Source organism: Mustela erminea, chromosome 9, assembly GCF_009829155.1.
Source record: "Mustela erminea isolate mMusErm1 chromosome 9, mMusErm1.Pri, whole genome shotgun sequence".
Lineage (NCBI taxonomy): Eukaryota > Metazoa > Chordata > Mammalia > Carnivora > Mustelidae > Mustela > Mustela erminea.
Window position 1 is genome coordinate 19,770,244 of NC_045622.1, and position 13,103 is coordinate 19,783,346.

The 13,103-nt window shown below is 37.9% G+C and overlaps 1 protein-coding gene and 1 pseudogene across 1 annotated transcript; both read right to left on the reverse strand.

Annotated features, from left to right (window-relative positions):
- Positions 1–2,182: 2,182 nt before the first annotated feature.
- Positions 2,183–3,113, reverse strand: LOC116598793 (annotated as a pseudogene).
- A 6,333-nt stretch (positions 3,114–9,446) lies between these two features.
- On the reverse strand, positions 9,447–12,700 carry LOC116598794 (olfactory receptor 8B3-like). Its single transcript, XM_032358116.1, has 2 exons — positions 12,690–12,700; positions 9,447–10,404 (listed from the first exon to the last, which is right to left on the reverse strand). The coding sequence occupies exons 1-2, from the start codon at positions 12,698–12,700 to the stop codon at positions 9,447–9,449; spliced, it is 969 nt and encodes a 322-aa protein (XP_032214007.1).
- Positions 12,701–13,103: the final 403 nt, after the last annotated feature.

Below are 13,103 nucleotides of genomic sequence, written 5' to 3' on the forward strand. Positions count from 1 at the left end.
GTAGGGGTAAGCAGGGTGAGTTACCAAGAGATGTTTCCTCACTATATATATATATATATATATATATATATATATATATAGCATGTTAAATGGATTATAAAAAGTGAGCTTATTCCTGGAATGCAAGGGTAGCTCAACATATGAAACTGATCGAAGTAACATACCACATCTTATTTCATTTTTCCCTCCCTACCCCCCATGACCCCCTGCCCTGCCTTTCAAATTCCTCATATCAGAGAGATCATATAATACCCAATTGGGGTAAGCAGGGTAAGTTACCAAGAGATGTTTCCTCATCTCTTGGTAACTTACCCTGCTTACCCCTACTTTAAAATCAAACTTTTCCAGGGACAGGTTCATTTTTGTAGTTGGGCATCAAAGCCTGTAGATAATGTCTTTTGGACAGGCATCTTGGCTGAAGATATTATTCCCAGGAAATTACCATTTTCACACTTGTTCTGGTAAAACTCTCCAGAAGTTCTCTTATTCATTCACAGTTCTCCTTTCATCTCTTCCATTTCTTTGTGAGATGAACATGAATTAAAATACTGGGCTCTGCATCATTGGCTGGGTGATCTTGAGCAAGTTCCATAATTATTTCCTCCTCCAATGAACAGGTTAAAGAGACTTATCTTTTAATATAATTTGTAAAGAATGTGACATATGTATGGGTTACAGATTTGATATGACCAAAGGGAGGAGTCAAATTATATAGTGAAAGAATAAACCCCAACAGGACAAGGTTTTTGCCATATATTTTTGTTCATCTTTGAAAGCAGGTACAGATCTTCCTTTGCAAAAGGGAATCCCTGTTAACACAGGCAAACAAAGAATCTTGACATTGCTCATGACACTCTATTCTGTAGTCAAGAATATTATTGTGTGATTTTTTAATCACAATCACAATCCATGGGTACATAGACAAGTGGTAGCAATTTCAATTCTACTTATGACAAAATATCAGTTCACCACTACTGAGTGGTATTCATTATTAGTGGGGATTGAAAAAGGTGAGCGGAATAGTGTGGCTCATTCATTCCCAAGAATTCTCAAGAATAAAAGAAAGAAGCTAGGTTTAACAGAGTATTCACTTCTTTTACCTATATGGAACTAAAAATCAAGAACAAGAACCATTATTGAAAGAACCCTAAAATTTTCTGCAGTTTTTTTTACCACTATATTGTGTCCACAATTTTTGTCATACCTTCTCTGTTTTAATGCAATTATAAGTAATAAAACCCTCAAAACAGGAACGTGCACTACGTAATTGTTTCAGAGAAAGCAGAAAAAAAAAAAAGAAAGAAAGAAATGAACTGGTAAGGCAGCATGCTATTTGATGGCTTATCTTGGATGGAAGAGACAAGAAAAAAAATAATAGGTAGTATTATCCTTAGATAGGGGAGGTTATGCTAATGTCTTCAACTCATATGTGGAATAAAGATCAGTTTGGATTCACCTTGGAATGGAGGATGACCCTCATGTCCAACAATAGGTCCACATGTTAAACCAAGTAAGAAGAGAAGAAAGAAATTAAAGTAAAAATCCTGCCACGGTCGCCAGACTGTGGAAAGAACCAAGATGCTCTTCAATGGATGAATGGATAAGGAAGATGTGGTCCATATACCCTATGGAATCTTATGCCTCTATCAGAAAGGATGAATACCCAACTTTTGTAGCAACATGGATGGGACTGGAAGAGATTATGCTGAGTGAAATAAGTCAAGCAGAGAGAGTCAATTATCATATGGTTTCACTTATTTGTGGAGCATAACAAAAAGCATGGAGGACGTGGGGAGTTAGAGAGGAAAAGGGGGTTGGGGTAAATTGGAAGGGGAGGTGAACCAGGAGAGACTATGGACTCTGAAAAACTGAGGGTTTTGAAGGGGCGGGGGATGGGAGGTTGGGGTACCAGGTGGTGGGTATTATAGAGGGCACGGATTGCATGGAGCACTGGGTGTGGTACAATAATAATGAATACTGTTATGCTGAAAATAAATAAAAAATAAATTTTAAAAAAAATAAATAAAATGTGCTGAAAATAAATAAAAAATAAATTTAAAAAAAAATCCTGCCAGAAAGACTTTGGAAAGGTAAGGAAAAGGAAAAAGAATAGGAAGAAGAGGAAAAGGAAAAGCAGAAAGTGGAGAAAAAGACATAACAAAGGAGAGATAGATGGTTCTTCTCAGTTTGAAAATCTCTTCAGGGTTTTCCTCAGAGCAAGTTTGATATCTTCGTTCCTGAGACTATAAATTAAAAGGTTGAGCATAGGCACCACATTTGTGTAAAACACTGAGAAAAATTTCCCTTGGCCCACAGACCCAGTGGATGGTGGTTTGACACTAAGTGAGCTACCCAAATCCATAGAACAGACCAACAGTTACTAGGTGGGAGCCACAGGCACTAAAGGCTTTGGACAAACTCTGAGATGCAGAGATGTGAATGATATTGGAAAGAATCAAAATATAAGAAATACAGATAATGAGGCTGGATATAATGACAACTGTGCCCACAATAACAGAAATCACAAGCTCACTGGCATAGGTGTTGCTGCAGGAGAGCTGGAGGAGAGGGAAGATGTCACACATGTAATGGTTGATGATACTGGAATCACAAAAGATCAGCCTAAACATGCACCTCGTGTGGACCATGGCACCAGCAAACCCCATCACATATGAACCAGATATCAGCAGAGAACAGACCTGAGAAGACATGGTAACTGTGTACAGCAGGAGTTTACAGATGGCCACATAGCGATCATAGGCCATGGCTGTCAACACTTAGCACTCAGAATTGACAAAAAAGCAGAAAAAAAATAGCTGAGTCATGCATTCTGTAAAGGAGATGATGTTCTTCTCTGAAATAAAACTTATCAGCATTTTGGGGGTGAAGACAAATGAATACAGAGATCAATAAAGGACAGATTGAAGAGGAAAAAGTACATGGGGGTGTGAAGGTGAGAATTCAGGTAAATTAAATTAATTAAGCTCAAATTGTCCACCAAAGTAACCACATAGGTCACCAAAAACAAAAAATAGAGGTAGCTGGAGTTCAGGTTGGTCTGTTAATCCCATAAGGATAAACTCAGTTACAGAGGAGTCATTCTCCACAGCCATTCACTTCACAGGTATGACCTACAGGAACAGAGGTAGAAGGTAGCATTAACAATGGACCCTCACTCTTTGTCTCCAGAGGAAAAGATTGATCTGCTGGTTTACAAGCACAGGGTTGTCATGCAAGGAATCCAAGGAACAAGACTTCTGATTATTCCTAATGATTCCTCATTTTCTCTTTTACTCCCACTCATGCAGTTTGTGCAGAAAGAATACTGATCTCAAGACCTCCAATGTCTCTGCATGTCATTTCCTCCCTTCTCCCCAGTTTCCATTCAGGATTACGGGTGACAAGAATAATAAATTAATAAATTGGTAGTGTTACCCTCATTTTCCTTTTCCTGGAGGCCTCACTCTGCTAGGCCTTAAAGCCACTTCTGCTCTACAGTCCTGGGGTGTCAAAGTTTCTGTCAAGAGAGGAGACAGTATACATCAGCACAGCCCTCAGTCTTTGACATGCTAAAAGAGGTATTCTGGAGAATAGGCCATGATCTGTACTTGAGAATTTGCCCAGAAGTCCTCTTCACTTGAAAGGAGGAAAACAACCTTATATAAGCTCCAAAACAATCAGGTAACTGCAATGGGAATCTATTCCATGACCTGTAGTTCTAAGAAAATTGAATCGTAGCACAGAAAATTATTCTCTCCCTCATTGTTTCCTTCCAAGTTAAATGAGTCCACTGAGGGTAGATATTATTGAAACCATATTCATATCCTGTGTTACAGGCCCAACACTGGATCCTTTTAGACTCAATGTTTTGCTCAGTTTATAATTTCACAATAGGAATTCCTAATCCCCAGTGCAGATGAATGAGTGCCTCCCTTTGTCACTTCCTTCTTCACCCCCTGGAGTCTATGCACAGTTCTAAGAGGAAAGTCTGGGGCACAGTCACTTGCCATTTCTAGCACTTACCTGAAGTCTCTGGGATTGTGTTAGTAAAACAATAAATCATAGCTTTAGCATTGTCCATGCTTGTGGATTTCACATCTATAAAGGGATGTTTTAGCAAAGTGGTTAGAGAGTGGGAGTGTTACAGATTCCTGGGTGGCTCAATTGGTTAAGCAACTGCCTACAACTCAGGTCATGATCCTGGAGTCTTAGGATGAGTCCCACATCGGGCTGCCTGCTCAACAGGGAGTCTGCCTCTCCCTCTGACCTTTTCCCTTCTCATACTCTCTCTCACTCTCTCTCTCTCTCAAATAAATAAATAAAATCTTAAAAAAATAAAGAAGAGTGGGAGTGTTGGAGCTGAGCTTGATGGGTGATGGGTATTAAGGAGGGCACTTTGATATGATGAGCTCAGAGTGTTGTATGCACGTGATGAATCACTGAATTCTACTCCTGAAATCAATAAAGTTTAAATAAAAATTTGAAAATAAAAAATAATAATAAATAAATAAATAAATACTTAAAAAGAAAGAGAGAGAGGGTGGGCCCTCAAGTCAAATCTGGACTTGAAAATCCTTAATTGTGAGACTGAAGACAGTGATATAACTTCTCTGGCCCTTGTATGTATATTTTCATATCTACTAATACCAATGTACAGATACAAAATGAGTTTTAAAGGAGAAATTTCATAGGGTTGTTGTGGGGATTAAAGGAGTTAAATCATATAAAGTATCGGAAACATGCCCGACACATAAAAAGAGCCTAAGTGTTGGTATCCCTCCCCTATTTCCAATCCATATTCATTATATCAAGATTTTTCAACCTTGGCACTATTGACATTTTGGACTAGATAACTCTTTTTTTTGGGGGGGGGGACTAGATAATTCTTCATTGTGAAGCTGTCCTGTGTATCCTAAGAAGAAAGCATCCCTGCCCTCTACCCATTAGATTCAAGTAGTATCCACTACCACCACGTGTGACAATCAAAATGTTCTCCAGAAACTGGCATATATCCCTTAGGTGGTAAAATCACTCATTTTGAGAAATGCAGATCCGTATGTAGATCCATAGCTACATGTAGGTGGACTTCCATAAATGCCTCTCAAAAAGATCTATCTTATGTGCCTCAGGCTCAAAGTGCTCAAAACTAAAGTCAGCACATTTTTAACATCATCCAGGGAACTAATCTACAAACTAATCTTAACGCAACTTCTCTCAAGACCATTTTCATCCAGTCTCCAATTCCCAGAGAATCCAACTCCTTGAAATATTTGGTTTTCCTTCTTACACAGCTTCTATATTCTCTCTTCATCTCTAATTTAGATTACTCTAATAGTTTCTAACCAGTACTCCTACTAAAATGAGATTTTGTAACTTTTTCTACCCTGTACCATCACTGTACAAACATGTACACTCTCTTCTTGCTCTCTATTCCTAATTCCTACTGTTACATCATTGTAATATTAAAGTAGGTGAGTTAATGCCACTTTTAATCCCTTTTTTGTCATGTTGGTGAGTTTCGAGAAGAAACAGAGACAAGTTGCTTATCTTAGTCTTCCATCTTTAACCAGAGTCCTCCACTGCAATTCTAGGATAAAACCTAGAAGCATACTAAGTCCAGAGGAACCTGGAGTCTGGAATGTAATATTCTAGGTCCTGAGAGTCTTATTCTACCCAAAGTAGATGGTGCATGAGGGCTAACACTCCATAAATAGACTCTCTTTAGAGATTTTCCTGACTCACTACATTTAATGAACAATTTTTGAGCATCTAGACTATAAGACAGAGTGAACACACACAAAATGAGGTACAGGTCTTGACCCAATGATTTCTCAATATAGCCAAGAAAACTGAGATTTGTACCACTCTTAGCTATTGTTAGCTGATCACTGTGCTAGATTCTCTATTCACCTTCCCTTATGTTCTCCTCATGCCCACCCTCTAAATCAGGCAGGAAGGGGTTCATTGACTGCTCCGTGGTCAAGACAGCAAGTGCCAGAGCAACATTTATATTTAAGTGTCTATGAACCCAGAACTGATTTCTTTTACCATTACACTATGCAGAATTGTGTGGTATACGTGGAATATTTTCTAGAGGGTGCATTAGGAATCCTTCAAATTAAGTGACAGAAATTCAAGCTGGATCTGTCTAGATAAACCAGCCTATACCACAAAAGTGTGTAAAGCTGATAAGCTGAGGATGTACATGGTTCCTTGTATAGCTGTATAGGACTAAGTTATTCATGTTCCTGTCTCTCTTCCCACTTTTTGTTCTTCTTGGTTCTATTCAGTTTTTTTTTTTTTATTTCTTTTCAGTGTAACAGTATTCATTGTTTTTGCACCACACCCAGTGCTCCATGCAATACGTGCCCTCCCTAATACCCACCACCTGGCTCCCCAACCTCCCAACCCCCGCCCCTTCAAAACCCTCAGATTGTTTTTCAGAGTCCATGGTCTCTCATGGTTCTATTCAGTTTTAATCTCAGATGAGTTCTCCCCATGTAGCAAAAATAGAACCATCAAAATCCCTACATTTACTCTTACCAACTCAGTAACTCTAGGGAGAAAAGAAAAGTTTAAAAAAAAACAGTTGTAGAAAAGAGAAGTTAAATGTCTACTTCTGACTAAATCACTACTGTCAAGGTTTGGAATGTGCTGATAGGCAAGATAATGTCTCCTAAAGTGAACAAATCGATCCATAAAAATCACATAAAATGTGCTACCTGTAATAGGCAAGGTACAGTCAGAAAAACAAATGGTATAATATGTGCTTCTTATGGAGTATATTTAAAACAAAGAATTGGTTTATTCAGATATTGCAAGGTGGAAAGACAAAAACATTGAAAAATATAAAGACTATTAAACTACATAAAATAGCTACCACACTCATAACTGGTAGAACACATGGAAAGAGGAAGCATGATCAGATTCTAGAATCTCAGATTAGAACTAGGATTAGTGCTTGGAGGAATGGAGGGTTTGAAAGTGCTTGGACGTCTGAAGTAGAGGTTCCCCCAATGCTGGGTTCAACATGGAGGGAGACCAAAGAGGAGGCCAATAAGTGCTTGAGCCTCTCAAGGGGCAGAGACCATGCAATGAAGCAAGGGAGGACAGTGCAGCTGCCCAGGGAGTGTTGTCCAGCTACTGACTATGCATCTAAGGAGGTGCAGAAAGTTAAACACATTTCCATGTGTTTATTGGTCATTTGTGTGCCTTTCTTTGGGACTTTTGGGCTTTCAAATAATTTGCCCATTTATGAAATGGTCTTTTATTATTGAGGTATCTTTTAAATTTTAACTTGTTATATGTAATGGTTACAACACCTTTATCAGAGACTCAGATACAGGTATGCAAATCTTCTTCAAATCTGTGGCTTGCCTGTGAATTTTTTTGGTAAACTGATGCTCTAATATTAATGAAATTTATTTTGCATTTCCAGAATGTCTCTGTTAGGATGAATGGAAGTACCTAAACAAAGAATGCCTATCAGAAGACACCTATGTTACACTGCTATTGGCCAGCCCCTCTATGACCCATCACACTAAGTCATTGGCTGGGGACATCTCAGAGTGAGCATGGACTCTGCCTGAACACAACAATGAATCCAAAGGAGTATAAGCTAGAGACATCAGTCAACAATGCTTCCCACAGCTGGTTCTCTTGAAGAGTTGAGCAGCACCTCCTTATGACTGCCACAGTCCACTCCCACAAACAAATTATACCCCAAAGTTCTTTCTGATTTATTATTGCTATTATATTATATTAATTTTATTAATTAATATATCATTATATATTTATTAATATAATTTATTGATTTAGCAATAAACATTATTGTTGTTATTCAAACAAGATAATCCAATTCAACAAGTATTTCTTGTCCTCCCAATATATCTGACATTCTAAATATACAAATGAGAAAAACATTGAGAAACAGGAAAATTATAGAAAACAGTAAATACTGTAAATCCTTATTATCTTCTTGGTGAGACAAAGTGCTATGGTCAAATGTTGAAATCCTAACCCGCAAACATATCAGGATGTGGGGCCTTTTGAAGGTGCTTAGGTCATGACAATGGAGTTCTCATGAGGGTGATTTGTGCCTTATAAAAACAGCTCCAGGAGCAGCTATGTGGCTCAGTGGGTTAAAGCCTCTGCCTTCAGCTCAGGTGATCTCAAGGTCCTGGAATCAAGCCCCGCATGGGGGGAGGGGGGGTCTCTGCTCAGCAGGGAGCCTGCTTCCTCCTCTCTCTCTCTGCCTGCCTCTCTGCCTAATTGTGATTTCTGTCAAATAAATAAAATCTTTAAAAAATAAAAATTAAAAATTAAAATAAAATAAAATAAAAACAGCTCCATATAGATCACTAGTGCCTTCCACTATGTGAGGATATAAGAAGAGGTGTGTGACTTAAAAGAGTACCCTCAGTCATTCGTACTGGCATCCTGATTTTGGACTTACAGCCTCCAGAACTGTGAGAAATAAATTTCCGTTGTTTATTAGCCACCAACTCTGTAGTATTTTGTTATAACAGTCCAAATGGACTAAGACACAGACAAGTAAGCTCACAAAATGTTGCTAGGAATAGTTTATTATCATTAGTATATACCCTTTTTCATTATAAACATCATTAAAAAGGTAAAATAATGTCTAACATGTTTCTCCCAATATGCATTATTTTCTTTTAAGTGATAAATAACAGACTACAGTGAGAACTTTAGGCTCTTTTTCAAAATATCTGATATACCAGTCATCCCCTATATTTGGATCCTGAGATACATATGTATGATTTCTGTAGTCATACTATGTTAATACTATTTTTGACAATAAAAGGTGGAGTCATATGTATTCACTTCAGTATTAAATGAACTGGGCTGACTGAGGTTCCCAAACGTAGGTGCTATGTAATACAGATTTGACCATTTTCAAAGGGAACAAGAGAGAACAGAATAATAAAAAGAAAGTTAGTAAGAAAATAGAACAAAATTAAAAGAGCAAAAGGATTTGATTATACTTTAAGCTATATACGTAGTTTGTAATGAACACATCTCATAGAAACCTGTTGCCTATACCAGCGACAATATGGAAAAGAAAAAGAATGTTTCTAAAGTAATTCACACTTCTGGGTTTAGGTGGGCAAGCTGTAATTTCAACTTTCTGGCACTTGCGAATTTTATCATACTTGTCCAGGTTAGGAATAAAAAAGAATCTGTACAACTTGTTCTTTTTATAAAGATGTTATTAGTTATTTAGTAAACTATTATCAGGTACAGGAATATGGAAGCAAAAAATGAGATAACTTAGGGAAATGACATAAGGGAAATGATAAGATGAATCTATTAAAACACAGATAACACAATCTGCAGAAATATAGATAATGATCAAAACCTCTTCCTGAAAAATACTAACTAAAATTTTTAAAAATCAAATTCCTTTACATTATACCTTGTAACTACAGCATGTTTCTTCTCCATATTTTAATCAGGGCATTCTGCAGTGTAACCTTGATATCCTTGTTCCTCAAACTGTAGATCAGAGGATTGAGCATGGGTACCACATTAGTATAGAAAACTGAAGAAATTTTTCCCAGGTCCATAGATTCAGGAGAATATTTAAGATACATGAATGCTGCTGACCCAAAAAAAAGAGAAAGAGCAATGATGTGAGAGCTACAGGTACTGAAGGCTTTTGATCGTCCTTGAGCAGATCTGATATGAAGAATGCTAGTAAGGATAAAGACATAAGAAATCAGGATGGTAAAACTGGGTACTGTGATATTAATTCCCACAACTATCAGAACTACCACCTCATTGACATAGGTGCTGGTGCAAGAGAGTTGGAGAAGAGGAAGAATGTCACACAGGTAATGGTTGATGATATTGACATGGCAGAAGGTCAGTCTAAGCATGCAGCCTGTGTGGGCAGAGGCTCCAGCAAATCCCATCATGTATGCTGCAACAGTTAGCAAGCAACAGACCTGATGGGACATGGTGACCCTATACAGCAGTGGATGACAGATGGCCACATAGCGGTCATAGGCCATTGACGTCAACATGTAGCATTCCGAGATGACAAAAAAGAGAAAGAAAAACAGCTGTGTCATGCACCCGACATAGGAGATGATGTTCTCCCTTGATACAAAGTTCATCAGCATCTTGGGGGTGAAAACAGAAGAGTAACAGAGATCAATGAAGGATAGGTTGAAGAGGAAGTAGTACATGGGGGTGTGGAGGTGAGAGTCGAGACCGATGAGAATGATCAAGCCAAGGTTGCCCACCACGGTGACAACGTAGATCATCAGAAACAGGAAAAAGAGGGATTGCTGGAGCTCTGGGCGGTCTGTTAATCCAGCAAGAAGAAATTCAGTCACTGAGGAGTCATTTCTAACCAATATTGTCCTCTTTGGAAATCTGTGAGGACAGAAGAAAGTCCCGTTAATAGAAACCCCAGCTTTCCCCCCATCCTTACACACTCTTAACTATGAGAAGAAGACTCAGACCAGCAAATAAGTCCTCCTTCACTCCACAGGGTCAGAGTGGACTAGTACATACTCCTTTCAACATTAAAACCACTCTGTCTTGTTTCATGAGCAGCACGTGACAAACAACTGCTCCCGTCTTTACTAAAGATACAGGGATGGAGCGGTTGAGGATAAAGGCTACCTGTTGGTGAGCTTTGGTAGAGGAGAGCCATCCCCATCTCTGCTTCCCACTCATCCTACCCTTCACTTCGTAATTCCTACTCATGTTTCCATTACCCTACCACATATGTCAGTTCCCCCGTGATGACTATCAAAAAAGAGAAAACTCTGCTAGAGTAGCAACCATCCAGATGTTTTGCTTCCTAGAAGGAAGTGTCTCAGAGGGTTTCCAAATCCTTTACTACAAGAATCCACGAAGTCAATTACTGATAACACTTATTGAGGAGACCCTTGGTAGCCTAAGATTTGTAGTTAACTAGACATTGGGTACTTCTACACATTCACCTCCTTTGTTCCCTCCTAGCTGGAAAGATAATGAACAAAGCAAAGTAGATGAGTTTCCTTTGCTTTGTAGGAGGGCATGAAACATTTGAATGTTTATTAAATTAGTAACATTTGTGGAAATATATCAATCTGTATACTGACTATGACATGTAAACCTTTCCATATGTATAGTATATTTCAGCAAAAAAATATTTCTAGAAAAAAAACCCAAAACTTTTCTTCCTCTGATGTGCCTATTTTCTGACCATGTCACTTGAAGCTGCTGTAGGTCTCCTGCTACCAAACTGAGAATGATCCCAACACCAGAAGGGTGTGCTGAGAATAATGCAGGCAGTAAGGTCAGAGTTGCATATTTGAGTTTCTTGTTATTAAAAATAAATACTTTTCACCATTTTTCAGCAACAGAGTAAGAGAAAAATAGAAATTTGCATAACCCACTTTCCTTCCATTGTGAGAACTCAGTGCGGAGTCTTTGTGAGTTTCACCTCCACTGTCCTGGAGGAACTGACTTTTATAATATCAAAACTGAGCAGAGAGTCACAGGATCTTCTTCATTTATAGGCAAAAGAGCAATAGCATAGATCTCCCAGACTGAATGTTCAAGGAGTCAGTCTGAGGAGTAGATCAAACTTCTAGTTGTAAATTTACTAAGAGAGTTCAAAGGGAAACCACACAGCTGACATGAGATGTACCATGTCATAGAGAACAAGGCTTTTGCATAAAGCTTATAATTCTTTTGGACCTCATTAGAAATCTAGGTATAGGTCTCCCCTAAGATCTTCCTATCATGATATATTCTACAGGGAAGAAATTAATGTCTGAGTTTATACCCTAATTGTGACAGTAAATGTTAATTTCCCATCAGGGATTATATATTCCCTAGGTTTTACAAGAAAGGACCCTCTGCTGTCCCTTATAAAGATGCAGATAAATAGAATCTAAAAAATGTCACTAATTATCTTTCTAGGTAACACATTTGTTTTAGCAGAACTTGTGAACTGAACAGTAATGTTTATTTATTATGCTCTTTTTAATATTTTGAGAACCTTCAAATAATCATTGTTTATGCATATTTTATAGGCATATAGTGAAAGGATACTTTTTATTGTGTTTGCAGATAATTGTTTAATGAGAAGTTATTTGATAGACTAAGAATCCGTTATCCCATGAAACTGTTCTGACTCAATGTCTTTGCTTTCAACATTAAAAAGTAAATCTATAAGAAAAATAGGTGTTAGTAGGCTCCCATTTCAAGAAAATATTACCTTGGAATTTCAGCATATATATTAATTTCTACTGGTGCTTGTGAGAAGGCATCTAAATTTTTCTTAAATGAGTATAGACTCAGAGGTAATTGTAAAAATAATATATGGATTCCCTTGAACTCCACCCAGATTCCTATCACAGTGACATCTTCAACAACTGTAGTATAAAAGCAAAACTGGGAAACTGACTTCGGTACAATAACTAGACTTTAGGACTGCAGATGTTATTCAGTTTTCAGTGGTTTTACATGTACTGAGTGTTTCTGGTGTGTGTGTGTGTGTGTGTGTGTGTGTGACTGTGCATAGATCAATTCAATCTGATCCCTTGTATAGATTCATGTACTGACCATCACAATTAGGATACAGAAGTTCTATTACTTTATTCTACCCCTTTATAGTCACACCAATCCCCCTCCCCTGCATCTATCTTCCAGCAACCACCAACCTGTTCTCCATCTCTACAGTTGATGCCTTTAGAGAACAAGAAATGAAATCATATAATATGTAACCTCTGAATTTAGCTTTTTTTTTTTTTGCTTTGGTGAATATTTGTGGTTTTTAAAAATTATTTAAATTCAATTTAGTTAACATATAGTAGTATATTATTAGTTTCAGGGGTAGAATTTAGTGATTCATCAGTTGCATATAACACCCAGCTCTCATTACATCATGTGCCCTCCTTAAGGCCCATCACCTAGTTACCCCATCCCTTCACTCCCCTCCCCTTCAGCAACCTTGTTTGTTTCCTAGAGTTCACTCTCTCTCATGGTTTGCCTGCCTCTCTGTTTTCATCTTATTTTATTTTTCCTTCCCATCCCTATGTTCATCTGTTTTGTTTTTTAAATTCCACATATGAGTG